Source organism: Lissotriton helveticus, chromosome 5_1, assembly GCF_964261635.1.
Source record: "Lissotriton helveticus chromosome 5_1, aLisHel1.1, whole genome shotgun sequence".
NCBI classification, from domain to species: Eukaryota; Metazoa; Chordata; class Amphibia; order Caudata; family Salamandridae; genus Lissotriton; species Lissotriton helveticus.
Window position 1 is genome coordinate 2,044,042,807 of NC_136065.1, and position 22,419 is coordinate 2,044,065,225.

General features: G+C 48.4%; 1 protein-coding gene across 1 annotated transcript in view; it reads left to right on the forward strand.

Annotated features, from left to right (window-relative positions):
* The window catches only part of LOC144752867 (olfactomedin-like protein 2A), a 172,021-nt gene that overhangs the window by 104,340 nt on the left and 45,262 nt on the right, over positions 1–22,419 (forward strand). The window contains exon 5 of the mRNA XM_078640700.1: positions 1,066–1,197. Within this exon, the coding sequence (XP_078496826.1) occupies positions 1,066–1,197 (132 nt within the window). The remainder of the gene's footprint in view (positions 1–1,065; positions 1,198–22,419) is intronic.

The window sequence follows — 22,419 nt, forward strand, 5'->3', positions numbered from 1 at the left end:
CAGTGCTAGAGACTCATGGGTCCTACAATCACAGACCCTAATACATGCTCTTCCAGTGCTAGAGATGCATGGGCCCTACACTCACTGACCCTAATCCATGCTCCCCATCACTACAGACTCATGGGTCCTACACTCACTGACCCTAATCCATGCTCTTCCAGTGCTATAGACTCATGGGCACTACACTCACTGACCCTAATCCATGCTCTTTCAGTGCTATAGACTCATGGGCCCTACACTCACTGACCCTAATCCATGCTCTTCCAGTGCTAGAGACTCATGGGCCCTACACTCACTGACCCTAATGCATGCTCTTCCAGTGCTAGAGACTCATGGGTCCTACAATCACAGACCCTAATCCATGCTCTTCCAGTGCTAGAGCTGCATGGGCCCTACTCTCACTGACCCTAATCCATGCTCCCCATCACTACAGACTCATGGGTCCTACACTCACTGACCCTAATCCATGCTCTTCCAGTGCTATAGACTCATGGGCCCTACACTCACTGACCCTAATCCATGCTCTTTCAGTGCTATAGACTCATGGGTCCTACACTCACTGACCCTAATCCATGCTCTTCCAGTGCTAGAGACTCATGGGCCCTACACTCACTGACCCTAATGCATGCTCTTCCAGTGCTAGAGACTCATGGGTCCTACACTCACTGACCCTAATGCATGCTCTTCCAGTGCTACAGACTCATGGACCACACATTCACTGCCACCTGAGTGAGCTCTCCCTGTATTGCAGACAGATGGGTACCACAGCCACTGTCCCTAAGCCATACTTGCCCAGAAATCTATACACATGGACCACTCAATTACTGACAAAAAGCAAACTCTCCAGGTATTACAGTCTCACGAATCCCATACTCACTGAGACCCACCCAAGCTTTCCTAATATTAGGGCCACATGGGTCCTACAATCACATTCTGCAATCAAGGTGCCCAATAACTGCAGTCACGTGATCCCACACTCACTGCGACCCATCTGAGCTTCCCCATCACTAGAGTTTGGAAGACCAATACACTGTGCAATTAACGCGATTTTACCTGCTTTGACAGAAACCTTCACGACCCCAGCAAATACAACTCTCATGCCTAACACCCATACAGGGGCAAGAAAAAATAAAAGTTCCATCTACATGACAAGGACTCTTGGCGGAGAAAATGAAGGCACAGAACAATCCAGGAAGGGTAAGTAAACCTGCAGGGTATATGTATGAGTCTGCCATTGTGACTGTTTTAAAGGAAACTGATTGCTCCATGAGAAACTTTAGACTGCTAATTACTCTTGCAGTGTTTAAAGAAAATGTACAATATTTGACAAACTGCAGATTCTTTCAACTGCAAATCCTTGCTTTGAATTTTGTATAGATTGGTCAAGCAGTGGTAAAGTTATCCAAATGTAGCATTTCCCACTTAAAACCTACAGAAAAATCAAACTTTGCATGAAGGTAGAAATGTACGCCGAAGAGTTTTGGGGGTTTTAGGTAAAGCTGTTGAGTTGCTTAGGAGACATTTGTGTTACAGCAAGGTGTTTGCAGGCTTTGAATGGTTCATCTTTTGAGTAAGTGGAAAATTAGTGGAAATGTTGGATTCCTAATAACTTTGACGCCATTTGTAGAATCTGTGTGAAATTTGGCATACGTCAAGTCTGTCAAGGAGGAGTAAAGTTATTGCAAGTCTGCCAAAAGAGCATTTGACATTTTAGTGAACTTTGGAGTCTTTTGAACACTACTACAGCAACAATCACCATATAGATTTAAAAATAAAGTTTGGCATGCAGATGTAACTTTAACAAGAAACATTTTTTTATCATTTAGGTATAGATTATTTTGGTACATTTTAGATACCTGCATTACAGAAGGTAATAGGCGAGCTTCAAAGAGTTAGCTATTGCATTTTTTGAGCTTTACATTTGTGAACAGTGTGTGAACTGAACAATTCCTGAATTACATTTGAACTTTAAATTAATCTATTTGGCTGAGGTAACTGTTTTTTCTATTAGTCAGTAAACTGCCTGAATCAGGTTAGCTGTGACAAAGTGAAAATTTGGGACTATGTACTATTATGTGATGCCAGCTGTTCATGGTCCAGCCTGTAAAGAGGCCTTGCTGATTAATATCTTGGGGAGTCCTATGGAGGCAAGAGAACGATGAAGTTACCTCTATGTTATGTTATTAAATTATGGCTATTCTATTTTTCTTAGTCTGTAGGATCTTGACCATTAGCAACAGTCTCCCTCTAACATTTCAGTAATAAGCAAACAATTTATACTGAGTGGCCCCTGTTTTAGGTCTGGCTTCACAGCACAGCTGTCACCAGACGTAATGTGATAAACCTAACAAGCATTTACAATGCAATGGTTTCGCCTTTGGAAAAGTTAGAGCTATTGGCATTGTAAATGACAAAATTTGTATTTATGTGTTGGTTTTGAAAAGAGATAAATAAATGGCATTGCCATCTACATTGCCATTAGCCTCTGCAGTCACTCTGCAGTCCCTAGCACTCCATAGCACTCCCTAGTCACTCTGCACTCCCTAGCACTCCCTAGTCACTCTGCAGTCCCTAGCACTCCATAGCACTCCCTAGTCACTCTGCACTCCATAGCACTCCCTAGTCACTCTGCACTCCATAGCACTCCCTAGTCACTCTGCACTCCATAGCACTCCCTAGTCACTCTGCACTCCCTAGCACTCCCTAGCCCTCCCTAGTCACTCTGCACTCCCTAGCACTCTGCACTCCCTAGCCCTCTGCACTCCCTAGCCCTAGCACTCCCTAGTCACTCTGCACTCCCTAGCACTCCCTAGTCACTCTGCACTCCCTAGCACTCCCTAGTCACTCTGCACTCCCTAGTCACTCTGCAGTCCCTAGCACTCCCTAGCACACCCACGAGGGCGATATATGCCCAGCCCTGGTGTGTCACGCCTACGAGGACGATAGATGCCCAGCCCTGGTGTGACACACCCACGAGGACGATGTTTGCCCAGCCCTGGTGTGTCACACCCACGAGGACGATATTTGCCCAGCCCTGGTGTGTCACACCCACGCGGACGATATTTGCCCAGCCCTAGTGTGTCACACACAGGAGGACGTTATATGCTAAGCCCTGGTGCGTCACGCCTATGAGGACGATATATGTCCAGCCCTGGTGTGTCACGCCTACGAGGACGATATATGTCCAGCCCTGGTGTGTTACACCCATGAGGACGATATATGTCCAGCCCTGGTGTGTCACACCCATGAGGACGATATATATCCAAGCCCTGGTGTGTCACGCCTACGAGGACAATATATGTCCAGCCCTGGTGTGTCACGCCTACGAGGACGATATATGTTTACCCCTGGTGTGTCACGCCCGTGAGGACGATATTTGCCCAGCCCTGGTGTGTCACACCCATGCGGACGATATATGTCCAGCCCTAGTCTCTCCCACTAGGACGATATATGCCCAGCCATGGTGTGTCACACCCACGAGGGCGATATATGCCCAGCCCTGGTGTGTCACACCCACGAGGGCGATATATGTCCAGCCCTGGTGCGTCACGCCCATTAGGACGATATTTGCCCAGCCCTAGTACGTCACCCCCAGGAGCACGTTATGTCCACCCCTCACAGTGTTCACACCCTAGAGGGGACGGGTCGGCCCCTTAAGCAGATTTCCGATGGTGATGGATTGAAACTGAAACCGCCCGAGGCAGGCTTGGGCGCCCCGTCTTTATTCGGATTTTCTCCAGGGATGCGGCGGATGTGCAGACGGCCCGAGTGCTGCTTTCTGAAAGGAAATGGTTAGTAAACGAGTGCTCACTTCCATTTGCCTATTTTCGTTTGGAAGGATACTTTCCAAAAGCTCCAGCTACGGCAAATAATCTGCAACTCCAAAACATAACGATATTTGGAAATATATAGAAAAATGACATGAGTAATATGTTGTTGGTAAAATCAAATTCATGTGTTAAACCCGCGGGTGCCTGGGTCCCTATGACAGCCAAGTCATTCGAGCTGCTATTAGCAGAGCACGTTTTTACGCTAGCTGGCTATGTGGAGTTATTTATTGTACTGTAATTGCATCAGTAGAGCGCGTTCTACCCATCTACCCTAACGAGGCACTAAATAGTTTAGCTGCTCCGGAACACACGGTTAGTGGGTAATCCAGTGGTTTTAGTTAGGTTAGTTTTGTGCTTTCAAGGAAACCATTGTAATATCCAGGTGTTACAAACACGTAAGCGATTTATCCCATCTGACTTCGCAAACCGATTTCATTTGTTATTTCTAGTGTTTTGCGATTGCAATGCCTCCTCGGAGGTAGTACGCGCTATATCAGTGCTATATAAATGACTCCGTGTTCTGATGCGGTGGCGGAGAGGGGGGTCAAGGAGCGGGGAGGCGCGTCCCAAGCCTTTGAACACCACCTCCCGTCTGGAAGTGGTTCTGATGCAAATGTGTATATAACTTCACCACCTAGTTTATTGAATTACCAATCAACACCTCAGTCACAAGCACCCGCCCCAGACAGTCAACAGTGTGTACTGTGTATGCACAGATGCATTTGTGGATTGGTTCGGCATCGCCCCCTCCTTTTCTGAAGGGTGGACTTCCAGACCACAAGCGTCAACTAGACTCGCAGGCTTGTATTAGGGCGCCCTTTAACATGGCGGGGAACCCCTTTCACACAGTCGGGTGTGTCCCTCCGCTTGGAAATGCACGAGGACTACAAACCCCAGAACACACTCTGCTGCCAAATAGAAGCACGTGCCCAGGCTTCCAACCAGAAGGCAGCGATGCGTGTGGGGCACTGAAGTGGCCCCTTCTGGGGGGAAAATGGAGCCCCTTTGAAGACAGTGAGAGTGATGCAGTGATCACACTTACATGGCTCCCAGTGCAAAACAAACTTCCTCTAGTTGCTAGACAGCAAACCCCAGTAAGGATTTTGACATGCACAGTAAGGATGTTTTACCAGGTTAATGGCTTGGAAACTTCTGGAGTACGATAACAATCGGAGGATTCAACAAAATACAGAATGACGTAACCGAGATGGGGGATTAAAGCGCCTAGGGATTAGGAGCAGGACGAAAGTAGGTATGTTGTTGGCGCTGTTTAAAGGGCGCTATTCGATTAGTGGAAAGGACGGCGCATGGGCCTCAGGTTCTGTTTAACAAGAAGCACGGGCACATGGACAGCGGGAGGGGGCGGGTTAACGGGCACACGGACAGCGGGAAGGGGGCGGGTTAACGGGCACACGGACAGCGGGAGGGGGGGCGGGAACGGGCACACGGACAGCGGGAGGGGGGGGGCGAAAACTGGATAAAAAAATATTAAAAAATGCCGCTTACCTGCAAGGAACGAAATCACGCAGCCCACCGCATCCTGGCAACTTCAATCTCGCAGCCCACTCCTGCAAAGGATACTTTGAAACTGACCAAAACAGGACGAGAAAAAAAAAAAAGATCCGCCCACCGCCGCATGACGTAAGCAGAAAGCCTAAAATTCTCGGGAACGCCCCCGAATCTGCTCCGCAATTGACGGACAGATCTCCGTTCCAATGGCTAGCCTCCATTTATGGAGCTAGCCAATGGAACAGAGGGCGGATTCCCAAGCCACATACTGTAGACATAAGATTTCGGCTGCGCCGAAAAGCTGTGCAGTGCGCAGCTTTTGGCCAGTCGAAACCTAAAAAAGAGCTTTCAGGAGTACCACAATAGGGTTTAGGCCCCTCCTACATGTTTGTAGCTAGATGTACATGTTTTGATTGGGCAGTACTGCCTGAGATTATAATTTCAGGTGCACAAACTGGACATTTTAATGCTGTTACAGAGTCTTTCATAACTAGATAATTTAGAGTGCTTGTGTTTTTAGGTCGAGCCTAGGCAGCGCATGCGCTGTCTCTTCGAGGCATGCTGTAATCAGTCCATGGGCTTTGAGCCCGCCCAAGGCTTTTGATTGGTAACTTGGATTGTCATTTAAAAAGTCTTCCTTTATAGTCTTCCTTTATAGTAGCTAATCTTTCATTTTAGTCCATCCTTCTGTTGGCTGTGAATGCCCAGAGAGCAAAGCCTAACCACTGTTAAGATTCCATCAGTGTCTTTAAGTGTTTGTTTCTTGGAACTATTTTTCTTTTTTCCCTGCTTTTGTTTGTTGAATGACATTTTATGTTCGCAGCTCCTCCTTGCTTTGTTCCAAAATGTATCAGACCCATGTGAGTGCTGTTGCTGTTTCTTCGTCAAAGCAAAAGTGCTGCTTAGGTTGATGAAGGGCTGCATGAGGTTTTCTCTACTTCCGCTCCCTCGACTGTCTCCAGGTGCCTTTCCTTCTTCTCATTGTCCAGGGGCTTGGTATAACGTGCGGTGTAACTCTTAAGCGGCCCATGGAGTTCAAGACCCTGCTTAGTCCACAGTTAATCTCACCGCTGCACAGGCCCCCAGGGGAAACTCCCCACAGTGGTTCAGTCTGCTGTCTCACTGCAAGGAGCTGCCTCAGGGAACACCCCCTCCTCTGCCGTTTGTAGGGGAGCGGCGCCTAACCCCAGGTAACTGCAGACATGGATCAGGCGGGGCAGCACCGGGAAAGTGACAACATGGGAGATATCCCATGCCACTCACATTAAAAGAGGTGTTGGGGATACTCATTTCAAAAGCATTGTTTTCTGGGGTTTTGAAATAAAAATTTAATTAATATGCAGTTTCTAGTTAAAATCTCAAAGTTTTGAGTTGATGTTTCAGCCCCCGCTTGTCGTAGTGACAGTAGACAAATTAATTCTGCTCCCGTGGTTTCTGCATTCCTCCCGCTGAAAGTTCTCAAAAATGGATCTGCCCTTGCACCTCTTTTTTAGTAAGTTTCAGTATTAATTTATTGTTTTGTACGTATGTTTTGCTGGGAAGAAAAGGGAGTGATAGGGGGTGAATTTCTATTTAGCGTGTATCTTTTCCATGTTAGGGTCATGCTATGTATTATATTATAAATGCCAGAAACCGGTCCTCGGAAGCTTGTTTCCGGTCCAGGGAAGGCATGGCTTGGCAGTTCGGGCCGGACTGTTCCCATGAGGCACAGGGTCAGACTGATTTGCCTATGGCCATGTCTGAACTGGGGTGGCAGAGTGGGCTAAAGAACGGTGATGGATTAAACCCAGATCTGTTGACTGGGTGTGAGTGTTTGATTGGTTCAGATGCTCCGTCCATCACCACCTCCTTTTGTACCACTTTGTTCGCCATAAGTTGGCAGGGTATGCTCAGACGTGAGTCCCTTGCTCACTTTGCCACTGGATTCAAGCAAGCCGGGCTGAAGACGCCGAAATGCCAGAAACCGGTCCTCGGAAGCTTGTTTCTGGTCCAGGGATGGCATGGTTTGGCAGTTCGGGCTGGACTGTTCCCATGAGGCACAGGGTCAGACTGATTTGCATAAGGCCATGTCTGAACTGGGGTGGCAGAGTGGGCTAAAGAACGGCGATGGATTAAACCCAGATCTGTTGACTGGGTGTGAGTGTTTGATTGGTTCAGATGCTCCGTCCATCACCACCTCCTTTTGTACCACTATGTTTTTTATTATGTCAGAGGATGTTACTTTCTGTCATTTGTTCAGGACATGTTTCTTGTTGACGTGTTAGGGACATGTTCATTGGTGTTTTGTAATGTATGTGCTCTTTAGGTCAGAAACGCATGTCCCAGGCTCCGAGGATTTGTGTGAATTTTGTCTCTTGCTTCCCAGCATTCCGAGCGGGAGGAGGTGCAGCCTGCTCGTAGCTCAAGCTGCTCACCACATCGCTGCCATCTTGTTGGAAGCCTGTCTGTTTGGAGGGTGGGGGCAGCCTCCTTTAATTACAGCCTTGATTAGGGATGGAGGATGGTGATCGCTGGTGTAGGCTAGGCAGACCCTGTCACCAAACACTTTGTTGACCAGAGGATCCCTGTTGATAGCTGATCTGAAAATAGTAGGGCACTGTGTGTGCCGACATGGGCCTTGTCATAAATTATTGTCATGTGGCAGCTGTCTCTCTGCATCCAGAACTTGGCAGTACTTAAACTCTTTGAGAGTTGTACGAATGGGTGTGAACAGTGCATAATTTTTCTGGGTCTAACCGAGGTGCAGCAGGAGTAGCACAGTTAAAGCTATAACTTTGTTTACTGTATTTCATACGTTATCTTTTTCATTACAGCCAAACCATAGAACACTCTTGTTTCTGTCCTCTGCTTCAATGTTGGCTGCATTCATGGTATTCGCTCGCTTCGGTACTCTATCAATCGCGTTAGGTTTCTCTTTCATTTTTCCAGCCCACTTAATGTCCTCATCCATTTTCTTGGTAGTGGGGTTATCTCTTCCCTTCTCAACTGCATCTCTTGATTAAAAAAAAAAGGTAAAGTTCCACCTTCTGAAACCAGCTCCTGAAATACGGTTTCTAGCGTATGTGGAGTGCTGTTGGTTTATCAACATAAAACATTTTCCAGCTATTTCCCTCCTCTTGTTTCAATTCCCCTCATCCGCCCAACATTCCTTTGAGTTCTCTCCCACCCTCCCGTAGTTGCTTTCCATTCACCCCCCCCCCCCCCCGCCGTTGCTTTTAAGTCCCATATGCTGCCCAGAAAGAAGAAGCACAGGTCAGAGGCAGGCATCTATTCCTGGATCAGACTGCATGACCCAGTGTTGGAGAACCTAAATGGGGGGCGCTACCAACCAGAATATAAGATCCTTAAGTATTGCCCGGCGATGTCGCCTCTTGAACCCACAAAGAAGTTAAATTATTGAAGAGGCAGGCGCTGGAGACTGGAAGGCAGGAAACAAGGATTTTATTCTCTCCGGAGGAGAACACAACGAAACGGACAGAAGGTATCGTTCTGAGGTGCTCTAACTGCATCCCTGAGGCCTGGCCTCTTATACACACGTTTATCTGTTTATTGCATGTAACACATTTTCGTCGATACTTTGATGTACGGAAAGACATCCTTAGAATCCCCCCCCTTCCCAGCCTGTTCCCACGCAAGATTACAGTGGAAGTCCCCGCCCCGTTCACAACAGGTGATGATCATCGCGCAGCTGGATATTCCGCCGATCCACGGAGTGTGTGGGTTTCGATCGGATCTCGTGGGATGGGGGGGGGCTTTGATCATCTCGGGGGTCCTTTGAGGAGGGAAGCTTTCTATTGTACGGGGAGGGGCAAGGGATTGGTATCGGCAGAGCTGGGTGTCGGCCTGGGAACGGGGAAGACAAACGGGCACACGGGGAAATGGGGTTTGCATCAAAGGGCCGGGGATCATAAATGGGAAGAGGGGAGGTGTCGCGCTGGGAACAGGACGAGGGTCTGGGGCAGAGCAGCGCTGAAGAGGGGTTTTATGATTCGCGGCAGGTGCAGGCAGGGGGGTTTGTCAGTATGCGGGGGATGCCGGCGAAGTTAGGAGTGGGAGAGAGGCGCGCTGGCTCTCGGCGGGAGCAGGGAAGCCATGGTGTTCAAAATGGCGGCTGTTTTACGCGCACAAAAAGGTTAAGGAGAGCAAGAGGGCGCCGATAATGTTGACGGTTTCAGCCTACTTTCAACAGTCCTCCCTTTTCAACATATCTAGCCAACTTGCTTACTCAATGTCAATTTTCATCAAATTCCTAACTTCGGTATCATACAATGCTCTCATATGTTCGCTTCCGATGTCCACAGTTTTGGGAAAAATACAACTCGCACATAAAGAACACATAGGTGGCAAACATTGAATTCCTAAGCATAGGCCACATATTACAACTACGGGAATCAGGATAATGGTGAGCAGTCTCCAGCCCCAGCTTTTGACGGTGTCCCAGAACCAACCACCAAGCGACCATTCTTCTTGCTCTTGGTGAACTTCCGAAGAGAGTCTGTGAAGATGTTCGATGGCTTTGTACACTGAGGGTGAGTTGTCCGGTATGTATGTACAACAGCTGGACCCAATAATGCGGCATGCTCCTCCACGGTCCGCCAGAACCACATCTAGAACGAGGCGGTTCTGCAGAGCCACCAAACGGACCGCTTGGAGCTCGGCAGTGTTGTTGGCAAAGATGCCCGCTGTGATGTTCATGGTTGTCTCGACTGCCTGAGTCAAATGTCGGATGGCACGGCTGTTTGCCATCGGGCCCCAGAGGGGGACGAGTCCTTTCATAGCATCGAGGAACTGTGCCCCTGTTGAGTCGGCTTGTTCAATGTCTTTGGCTCGTTTTTGCCGGTGGTGATTCGCTGGGGCTACATAAGTAGGAGGAAGGACGAAGGAGATGTAGCAAGTGCCCCCCCAGCCTTTGGGGAGCCAGGTGTAGGCCTTCGTGCCGCAGATGAAATACATGTTTGGGGATGACACAAAGGAAGGTGGATCCGTGGAGTCCAAAGTTCTGGTAAAGCGGCAAGCGCTGCGACCCACCAGCTGTGTCCCAAGTCCTTCTACACACATGTGGCCTGTGACGTTGATGACCGTCAGGGCCACAGTCAGAGTGGCAGCCGTTCGTTTCCGCAGATAGGAGAAGGTGGGTCTGGTTGGATTGTTGAACACCTGCATTTCGATTCGTTCTTTGGCCGGGATGTCCATTTGGATCGAGTCGCTGGGGGTCAGCGGGCAGAAGTGTGTCTTTGTCTTGTTTCGCCCGGCCCCATGAGAAGGATGTGCTGCAGTTCTGCTGGAGGTGGCATTGCCCATATAGCTTTCTTGCAGGAGGATCAGCCAAGCAAGGCAGGAGCCGTGGACAGAGAAGGGTGAAGGGATGAATGGTATTGAATGTCCAGTAGCATGGGGTAGCAACCCACAGATCCAGCAGTTGGTGGTATTGGTGGCAAGATTGTGCTGGTGAAGTAGCTGCACGAAAGAGTTGTTCCAAAACTCCTTTCGTCTCTCTCTTAGTTGAGGAGAGAGCGAAATTAGATAATGTTCCTTCATGGTGGTAGGCTGAGCAGTGGTTAGGAATGTTTCGTGAGCAGGTGCGTGTTCTTCCATAATCCAGAGCGTAGTCATGAGGAGAAAACAGAGGAGGATTACGATGAAGAGTGCAATTGTCTTTGAGCTATGGAGTCTGTCTATTCTCGGATTTCTGTAGTGGGTATTTCCTGCTGTCTCCGTCGGCTTCTTATTTGGCGCTTCCATCATCTTCTTATCTGGCGCTTCCATCATCTTCGTCTTCAAGGTGCTCGGTAGTGGGCAGGACCACAGACTTAGTTTTAGCCTCTCTCCAGGTAACCTTTGGTAGTTTGGGTCACCGTTCTGAGATCCTTTAACCTAGTCCGTGGCCTACTTAGCCGAAGCTCCCTCCTTTCGACGCAGGAAATACCCTTCTCGAGATGGCACAGTGGGGTCAGGATGTTTTGAAAGTTCAAGTGTCTCAGTATCAGGGTAGCAGTTCAACGATGGTCGGTCCTGGTTCAGGAGCTCTTCTTGGGTGTTGACGGTGTCTGTCGTGGCCAGGGCTGGAGAGACCTTTTTGCAGTGATGAGCGTGCAGCCAGTGTTTCTTCCCCTCCACTCGAAGTGCGGTCCGAGTGGTGATCAGCACTTGCCAGGGGCCCGTCCACCGGGGTTCCAAACTCTTTGATCGCTGGAAATTTCGGATCAGCACGAAGTCCCCCGGCTGGATGGCGTGACCCGGACCCCTGGAAGCATCGGGGATGGCCTGCTGCACCTGCTGATGAAGGACAGACAAAGTTTCAGTCAATTTGTACAGATAATCAGACATTAGGACATCCGGAACGTCATGAATGGAAGTTGGTTTCGGGGCAGACCAGACGCTCATGGGTCGACCGAAGACAACTTCGTAAGGGGTTAAGTGATGTCGGGTGGGGGTGGAGCGCATCGATAGCAATGCCAATGGGAGGGCGTCTGGCCATTTCAGGCCCGTTGTAGCCACTATTTTGGCCAGTTTAAGCTTTAGTGTGGCATTGTGTCGTTCGACAAGCCCAGCAGATTGAGGGTGGAAGACTGCGTGGAATTTCTGTTTAATACCCAGCCCATTTAGGATGAGCTGGATAACGTTGGCTACAAAGTGGGGGCCATTATCACTCCATAAAACACGGCAGAGGCCATAACGGGGGAAAAACTCCTTTAACAGAACCTTTGCAGTGGCCATAGCGGTGTTGTCACGGGTTGGATATGCTTCCACCCACTTGCTAAATGCGCACACCACGACTAGTACATATTTCAGGCCTTGGCATCTGTCTAGCTGGATGTAGTCCATCTGCAGGACTTCAAATGGGTGGTTTGGGACCCCAAATCCCCCCCGGGGTACTACAGTTCCTTTCCCGGGGTTGTGTTGCAGGCATATTAAGCATTGTTGGACCAGGCGTTTGGCGGAATCTGGGATCTTGTCATTGTGCCAAACCCTGGAGACAAGTTCGATCATGGGGGCTGATCCTATGTGGGCAGGGGAGTGTGCCATGGTTAATATGGGAATCAAGTACGAATCAGGTAGCAACCATCTGTTCGTGTCTTTTGTCCGCCAGCAGCCTTCATCGTCTTTCAATCCCACCCGTGTCCATTCAGTCAATTCGTGTTGTGTGCTAGTCGTTTGTATGTCTCTAATTGTGTCCTTGGCGTCAGTCCAGTTTTCTGCTTGTGACCTGGTCACGTACATATGTGTTGTCGTTCTATTTTCAGCTGTCGTTCGGGCGGTGATGTCGGCTAGCGCATTTCCCTGTCCAATAATGTCTGTTACTTTCTTGTGTGCCTGGCATTTGATAACGGCAAGTTTGTTGGGGAGGAGGACAGCTTCGATTAAGGCGGAGACTAAATCCCCGTGCAAAATGGGTGTGCCGTGTGAGGTCAAGAATCCTCTCTCCCTCCAGAGGAGCCCAAAATGGTGAACCACCCCGAAGGCATACTGGCTGTCGGTGTAAATGTTCGCTGTGGTTCCTGTTGCCAGGATGCAGGCTCGCGTCAAAGCAATCAGTTCCGCTGCCTGGGCAGATCGCTGGGCGATGCGGGCTGTTTCTACTACAGTTCGAGCCGTGGTGACTGCATAGGCAGCGGAAGTGGTACCATCGGGGAGTTTGATGCAAGAACCGTCCACCCACAACTCCCCGTCGGGGTCAGGGAAAGCTGTGTCTCTGAGATCGACCCTGCTCCTGGTCTGTTCGTCCGTAAGAGTCACGCAGTCATGTACGGGATGCACATTGGGATCGTTCTCTGGCAAGGGTAACAGAGTTGCTGGGTTCAGTGTGGTGCATCTTTTCAGGGTGATATGGGGGGCAAGCAAGGTCAGTTCGTATCCAGTCAGTCGTGCACTCGTCAGATGTTGTGTCTTGGTTTGGTTCAGGAGGGTGTCGACTGCATGGGGTACCAGTACCGTGAGGGAATTCGAGAGTACAACCCCCTCACTCTGTCGGATAGAGACTGCAGCAGCAGCTACAGCTCGAAGGCAGGCAGGCAAGGCTCTGGCGACAGGGTCAAGAGTGGCAGAGAAGTAAGCGCACGGTCGTTGCTTAGGGCCAATGGCTTGGGTCAGGACAGATAAAGCGCACCCCTCCCTTTCGTGAGTGTAAAGGGAGAAGGGCTTTTTGTAATCAGGGGTACCCAGGACGGGGGCTGAGCAAAGGGCATCTCGCAGTTCTGTGAAGGAAGTTTGACACTCGGGAGTCCAAGGGAGTGGGAAAGGGACGTCTTTGTTTAGCAGAGAAAGCAGTGGTTTTACAACGAGGCTGAAGTTTGGTAACCATTGTCGGCAGAAGGAGGTGAGGCCTAATAGGGAGCGAACCTGCTTCTGGGTTTTAGGGACAGGGGTATCTAGAACGGTTTGGATTCGATCAGGGGTGAGTTTTCTTCCATCTTTGGACAAAAGGTGGCCTAGGTAAGTGACCTGGGGTAGGCAGAACTGCAACTTCTTTTTGGAGACCTTGTGGCCATTTTCCGCAAGGAAGTGCAAGAGTTGAATGGTGGCGGTAACCGCTAGAGGGGTGGTGTCGGCTGCCAAAAGGATGTCATCGACATATTGTACCAACACCACCCCGTTGGGTAACTGGACTTGGTCTAGTTGTCTTTTGAGAGCTTGGCTGTAGATGCTAGGGCTTTCCGTGTAGCCTTGAGGAGCTCGGCAAAACCTATATGAGCGGGCTTTTAGGGTAAAGCCGAAGAGATATCGGCTGTCTGGGTGGATGGGGATGGAGAAGAATGCGTTCTTGAGGTCGATGACGGAAAAGGTGGTGGCAGTGGATGGAATCAAGGTCAGGATGGTGGTGATGTCTGAGACCACAGGGTACTGGGGTACCACCACTTTATTGATCTCTCGGAGGTCGATGATGAAACGGTATGCTTTCTCATCTCCCTCTCCCTGCTTCTTGATAATGGGCAAGATAGGGCTGTTGCAAACGTTGCTAACCACTTCCTCTACCACTCCTGCGTCTATCAGTGACTGGATAATCATTACCAATGCCTTCTCGCCCTCTGGCGATATCCGATATTGTGGGAGTTTTGGGAGTGTTGCGTCTGGTCGGACAGTAATGTGCACTGGGTCAATTAACATACGCCCTACGTCCGAATCCGCTTTGGCCCACAGATACGGAGGTAGAGTGTCAAGCAGGGACGCGTCAACGTCGGTGATGGAAAACATGTGTCGGGGGGAACAATGTCTAAGCAGAACGGGGTTGTCGTAAAGAAACACTCGAACTCCATCTTGAGAACACCTAATCGTCGCTCGGAAGTGTTTCAGTAAGTCAAGTCCCATAATGGCGTCAGGGCTATTGGAGGAAAGCAAGAACGTGGTGTCGGTGGTGTTGTTTTCTACGTCAAAGAGAATCGGGGCAGACAAAGGGTTGGTGGAGGGCGTTCCATCGAAACCTGTCGATGTTATGAGTGAGCCAGACAAGGGTGCCCTTGGAATCAGTCGTTTAGATAACGCACTACGTGTTGCGCCAGTGTCTACCAGAAATGGAGACTTGGTACCCAAGACCTTAGCAGTGACATAAGGGCCCTGCTGGTCAACATAGAGCTCGACTGGATCCCTCCCTCGCCCTTGGCTGTCCTATGCGAAGGTGTGAGTGTCGTCATAGTCAGATTGTTGATATTGGTTCTGTCGGGGTCGATCGAACGTATTTGGTCTGCTTGATCTGTCATTAGTCGCGTCATTTGGGGGCCCTCGTTGTTGTCCCCTAGGTCTCGGTCCGTTTGTTACATCCCTGGGGTCTGTGCTTCTGATCATTTCCAGAAGAACTGGGCACTGGGATTTCCAATGGCCAGTCCCTTTGCAGAAAGCGCACTGGTCTTCTCTAAGGTCTGTGCGTCCACTGTAGGAAGTCAGAGTGCGGTCCTGGGGAAATGTAGTCTTAGGGACGTTTGTCTGGTAGTTTCCTCGGTATTGGTCTCGTCCTATAGTCACCCCCTGCAGTTTGGCAATCATCACCCTCTCTTTTAAGTCCTTCTTCTTTTTCTCTGTCGCCCTATCGTTTTCATTTTTCTGATGCTCATAATATTGGGCCATTTGGAGAATCGCTGTAGGTTTGGAGGCTGCCCAACTACTCTCGCTGGCCTGTAGTTTCTGGGAGATTTCCGATGATAGGCCCTTAACATAATTCTGGACAAACAGATGGTGTCCGGTTGCAGTGGTCATGTCCTGGCCGCTGTAATCGGAGAACACCGTTTCAAACCGGGAGAAGTATTCCGATACATACTCCTGGGGTTTTTGGCGACAGGCTGTTACTATCGACCAGTCCACTTTCTTTTCTGGGATTAGGGTTTTTAATTTCTCTACGATTTTATCTGGGAGGTCTAGAATGGATTTCAACGGCTTTTGTCCTGGTCCCCGTTGTTTGTCCAGGTCATCGAGTTGTGACCAGGTATGTCCAAACAGCTCAAGGTGGTCGACTTTCCGGATTTGCTTCCACACATCAGCTGGTAGACATAACCCGAAGAACAAGTCGATGTCAGCCAGGGTCATGATCGTTGAACCCAGGGCTGTACCCAATTCAGTATAGAAGGCAGTGGGGTTTTTACGTAGGTCGGGTAGAGATTTCCGGAATGTCAGTATCTCTTGCCGGTCCCATGGCTGGTAGACCCAGTTGTATACTACCCTTCCCTTCGCATCTTGGTTGTTTGCATCATCGTGAGTCCCTGTACCCCTAGGAGGAACCCAGTAAGGGGCAGCCTCACGTATCGGCATCATGGTGTTAGATTGCTCGGTTTGTGGTTCGGACACTACGGAGGTTGCGGATTTTGCTCCCGGCTTTCGTTCAGTGAGGTGGCGGAAAACCTCAAGCCTACGCGTAAGGAGGTCCGACACATCACACTCGCCCTCATCCCCGATATCGACCTTCCGGTACAGAGTCCTTAGGCTCTCGGGACCTTTGTCTCGATATCGGTCCTCGTATGCATTCAAGACATGATAACACAGTCGTACGGTAAAATGTCGTCTGTGACTCCCTGTATACGAGCTGAACATATCTGTGATGTACTCTTCATCATCCTTCCTTTCTACCAGTGTCCTTGCTATTTTGTCGATCCCCGCTCGCTCATCTTTGTCTAGTCTGTTTGTTCTTGCAGGGCCAGTCCCTCGAGTCTCATGGTCGTCTAACGTTGTTGTTGATGCGGGTTTTAATACAAGGGGTTCGGCTGGCACAGAGGCCATTGGGGCCGATGCTGTGGCGGTACCTTCGTTTGTACCTGGGGGTGGCGCGTGCTGCGCCAAGGGTTGAGAAGGGGCATATGGAGGGGGCATGTAGATGATAGGAGGACCTAACAGCAAGTCCTCGTTGGCTTGTCGTTTCGAGGGTAAATCAGGGTAGAGCATGGAGGGGGTTCTAACCGGACACTGGCTTGGTGTTTCCATTTCTAGTTTCTGTTTAGCTTTCTCTCTTTCCTTTATCTCTTTTTCTAGTTTCTGAGCAGCTAGGTGGGCTGCTTTTCGCAGCTCTTTTTCCAACCTACTCTCAGTTTTCTTTTTACGTTGTTCAGTTTCTTTTCGCCACATGCCGAAGCTGTCAAGCATAGTAGGTGTTGTCTTGCTTTTACCCAGGGCAGTTTCTAGCGTTTTTATTTTATCATCATCGAAGGATCCTATCAGGGGCCATTGACTTTCTTGACCCTTTTTTGTATATTTATGCCATAGTTTACTATAGGCTATAGCGGTCAATCCATGCTTCATGAACATGTCCTTATTAGGGGTGCCTTCCAGTGGGGCTGGATGGTCCATCTCTAATAAGCGGTCCGGGCTAAACAGGCTACTAATCAGTGGGGAGAAGACAGACATGACGGCTCGTGACGAGGGACTAAAAAGTCAGCACTGCCTATCTTATCACTAGGTGCAAAGACGGGACAGAATATTTCTATTCTACGTTGTTTGCAGGCAGTGAATACCTCATGGATCAAAAATAACAAAAGACCAATAAATAACAATGGGGAGAATGAGTAGGTCCGCAAAGATCTGCGTTACCTACCCTTTTCACTATCTGCAAAAAGGGTGGTCTCTTCCCTGTTTGCAGACAGGGAATCTCCAGGAAACAATAGTTCTTCGAACAACAGTTCAGTTTCAAGTGTTTATTGAGTGGGGGAGAAAAAATAAGCACGGCTGCTGCCCTACCTATCCTCCACTGCTTGCAAAGAGAGAGCCCGTTGTTTCTCCGTTTGCAGACAGTGAATCTCAAAATAGATCAAGATAACAAAAGACCGATAAATAACAATGGGGAGAATGAGTAGGTCCGCAAAGATCTGCGTTACCTACCCTTTTCACTATCTGCAAAAAGGGTGGTCTCTTCCCTGTTTGCAGACAGGGAATCTCCAGGAAACAATAGTTTTGTGAACAACAGTTCAGTTTCAAGTGATTATTGAGTGGGGGAGAAAAAAATAAGCACGGCTGCTGCCCTACCTATCCTCCACTGCTTGCAAAGAGAGAGACCGTTGTTTCTCCGTTTGCAGACAGTGAATCTCCAAATAAATAAAAAGAGCAATACTAGTATTTTTAAACAAACAAGCAATCAAGCAAATATTTCGCGACTTGTCGTGGTTACACGACCTTACCCGGACCGCATGGACAGTTTCCTGTCTTCCGAATCCAGCGCCCGATCGTCCTCTCTTCCTCGTTATCCTCGCGGCACTCCTGATGGTTCCCAGTCAGGACCGTAGATCACTCGAGAGAGGTCTGTTCGGAACCAGTGAAGTTCGGATGATCGGCTGTCAGACGAGGGTCTATCGGACAGACGCGTTCCCGATCGTTGCAGTCGTTCACTTTGTCGTCAGGACCTCTCCCACTGGATCCATGGGTCGCTGATGGGCCCCACGCTTGGGACGCCAATTGTAGAACCTAAATGGGGGGCGCTACCAACCAGAATATAAGATCCTTAAGTATTGCCCGGCGATGTCGCCTCTTGAACCCACAAAGAAGTTAAATTATTGAAGAGGCAGGCGCTGGAGACTGGAAGGCAGGAAACAAGGATTTTATTCTCTCCGGAGGAGAACACAACGAAACGGACAGAAGGTATCGTTCTGAGGTGCTCTAACTGCATCCCTGAGGCCTGGCCTCTTATACACACGTTTATCTGTTTATTGCACGTAACACATTTTCGTCGATACTTTGATGTACGGAAAGACATCCTTAGAATCCCCCCCCTTCCCAGCCTGTTCCCACGCAAGATTACAGTGGAAGTCCCCGCCCCGTTCACAACAGGTGATGATCATCGCGCAGCTGGATATTCCGCCGATCCACGGAGTGTGTGGGTTTCGATCGGATCTCGTGGGATGGGGGGGGGCTTTGATCATCTCGGGGGTCCTTTGAGGAGGGAAGCTTTCTATTGTACGGGGAGGGGCAAGGGATTGGTATCGGCAGAGCTGGGTGTCGGCCTGGGAACGGGGAAGACAAACGGGCACACGGGGAAATGGGGTTTGCATCAAAGGGCCGGGGATCATAAATGGGAAGAGGGGAGGTGTCGCGCTGGGAACAGGACGAGGGTCTGGGGCAGAGCAGCGCTGAAGAGGGGTTTTATGATTCGCGGCAGGTGCAGGCAGGGGGGTTTGTCAGTATGCGGGGGATGCCGGCGAAGTTAGGAGTGGGAGAGAGGCGCGCTGGCTCTCGGCGGGAGCAGGGAAGCCATGGTGTTCAAAATGGCGGCTGTTTTACGCGCACAAAAAGGTTAAGGAGAGCAAGAGGGCGCCGATAATGTTGACGGTTTCAGCCTACTTTCAACAGTGTGTAATAATTGTATAGCTGTTCAATCCCTGGCAGCACAACACCCAGGATATTGTGCTGCACGGTTGAACACTTATAAGGTCCCAAAGGCGAGACCTATTGACTCTGCCAATGCTTGCTTTCTCGGGCAGCAGCACAGATGGGAGGAAGCCAGGCATGAGGAATACATGACAGTCCCAGCACCCTCCCCTTCCACCATTAAAGTTAGACTAGAGAGTGCCGTTTGAGAGCGCTATGGCAAGGCTACACTAATCTAAATGGATGTTTAGGTCCAGTTAGCAGTGCATCTGTTGCTTTACCTTATATTGAACAACAAAAAAGAGCTTTAAGAGTACCAATGAGGGAGGGTCTTAGGCTCCACCCACAGGTGGGTTTCCCTGAGTACAGGATTCGATTGGACTGAATTTGAGGCTTTACAATAGAAAGACTTCCTTGTATTGCACTTTATGGATTGCGCCGGCTCTGTAGTGCCGGACCAAGTTGGTTATGGTGACAAGTCAATGATCATGGCTATAGGTAGGCCTTATCAGTTTGTTATGAAAGGGTCTGATAAAGGCACTAGCACTCTGTATTTATGGTAAAAAGCATATGTTAAAGCCAATAGGCATTTAAGTGTGATTTAGTATTACTCTATATTAAAGCCTAAAGATAGGTATTTCGTTACATGGAATCTCACAGATTATCATAGTAGGCAATGATTTTGGTGTTGGTTACCCCATGTGACAAACTATGGGTATAGTGGGTTTACTCTGTGAGAAGCCTTTTTAGGCCTTCTTAGGAGAGATAGTATGTTGCTTAATCAACTGTAATTGTGTATGCTTTTCTAGTTTTATTACTGTGTGTCTGATAGTTGCCTTGTGGAAATCCTTAAACTCAAAACTGAAGGCCTGAGTTAGTTATGGTTACAATTTATAGATGGCTGCTCTGGGAAACTTTATAACCGATGCCATAGGTCTTGTTGGCTTATTATGAAACGTTATGGCTAAGGCAATTGGTCTACCTTATCATTTGTGAAAAGCATTTATTAAAGCTAATAATGGTTGTTATCACATTATGTTATAGGCTATAGGCAGATATTCTGTTACATGTAATCTCACAGTTTACTGTAGTAGGCAAGGATTCCGGCGTTGGCCACCAACTCTAACGAACCCCTTTGGATTTTGACTGAGATGATTCTTATTAGGCCCTGTTGAGAAGGGTTGTATATTACGTTGCAAGCAGTATTTTTCGACATATTTTTATTTTTATAACTGTATGCATGATAGGGTGACGAGTCCGGTGTTGGGTAAGGTGTGAAGCCAATGTTAAGGAGTAACGGGTTCATGAGGAAAAATCATGCCAGATCTCACAGGTTTTCGGCTGTTTATTATGAAACTTAACAAAGCCAGTAGGCCTGGTCTACTTTTTAAAAATATATATTTTATTAGCATTTTCAAGAAAAAATACAATACATTCTGCACCATACTTATATTGCATGCTCTAAGACACATCTTTAAATCAGTATTTATACAAAGAAGCATGTGTTGGATTATGTATATCATTTCTCTAACACCCCACGACAACGTGCATTCCAGCAGCTGTGTCTTCATGTATAACATAGTGGCCAATAAAATATTTTGATTTTCGGTAAAAATTAAACAATAACAATGAATCTCCCTCTCCCCCACCCTTCCTTCAGATTCATACCATTCCGTTCTTCCTTGTGACTGCCTTATTTCAGTCCACTCTATTCACTGTTCAGGTGTCGCGGTGTGTCCACCCCTGTTTCCATCGAAGCTATCCCCATGGGCATCATCCCTGTCTTGGGAGCGTGGTGTAAGGTGAGTTTGATTGTCCAGCAGATCTGATATAATGGCCGCCCACGCTACTCTATCGTCCTCTGCTTTTTCATCTGTCCTTACAAAGCGCATCCGAACCAGTTCAGCTGTCACGCACTCATTTATATCTCGTAACCAGTCTGACTGTTTCAGAGGTCGTGGTTGCATCCAGGCAATTACCACCCACCGCTTGGCTAACACCAGTCCCAAACTCACAAAACACCTGCTTAATTCTTTATTTTTAGGCGTTGGCAGTAGTCCCAGCAGCACCGTCCTAATATCCCAGGAGATAGTCCAGTCCGTGGCCCTTCCCAATCTTCTCAGGACTCCTTCCCAATAAAATTGAAAAGGTGGGGCAGGTCTAGATCATATTGGGGAATTCCGCCCCCTGCGTGCGACATCTAGGGCAGCTGTTCTCCCGGTCAGGGTATATTGCATGGAGTGTACGCGAGGCAAAATATACCCTGTGTATGACATTGTAACGAAGTAGTTTAAAGCGAGCATTCATGCTAACCCCACAGACCCCCGTGTATCTTCCGCCATTCTGCCTCCCTTAGGGGTTCCTCCAGGGCCTCATCCCACTGCTGCTGAAAACGCAGTGTCTCTCCAGGGAGATCATCTCTTAAGGCTCTATATAAGTGTGAAATCAAACGCCTCCCTTGTACCATTTCTAGCAATACAGTAGGGTTGTGTTGGTTATGGTGACATGACAATGATAAAAGCTATAGGCCTGATTGTTTATTAAGAAAATGTATGATAAAAGAGGTATGCCTGGCAAATTGAAAGTGAAAAGCATATGTTAAAGTGAATAAGGGTTTAAGAATAGATTCTTAGTACTCTGAATTAAAGCTTATGGATAGGTTTTTGTAACATGGAATCTCACAGCCTACCTTATTAGTCAAGGGTTGTGATGTTGGTTACCGTCTCAGACAAACCATGGGTATTGATGAGTTGCCTGTGACATACTGGCTGGTTTACTAAGCTCTTTAACTATTATGTATAGCTCTTTTGCTGAATTACAGTTTTCATTCATTCATTGTGCATAGTGAGTCTTTTTTTGCATTCCTTAAAGCGTGATTGTAGATTTTAAGTTCGGACTTGTACCATAGTCTGTCTGATTCCTTTTTGGACAGTCTCCATTGGTGTTCCATATTTTGGTACTTTGAGTTGTGGTGTGTACCACTTCTCCGTGGAGGGTCTTTGCAATTGCTTGGGTTTTAGTTTAGGGGCCAGTTGATCCAATGTTATTCTAATTTCTGTCTCAAAATTAGCTGCCCCTGAGCTCACTGGGAGATCAGCCAGGGTCTGGATATTCGGGTGGGTGAAGTGAGATTGGAACGATGTTTCAGTAACTAGTCTCCAAGCTCGACTCGACGTCTGTTGGGGTTTGCAGGGTTTGATTAGTTTATCTGGTAGACCCAGTGTGAATGAAATAAGCAAATGGTCTGTCCTTAGAAGTGGTTTAATCTCTTGGATGAGAGTAGCTTAAATATTAGAAAAAAGTAGGT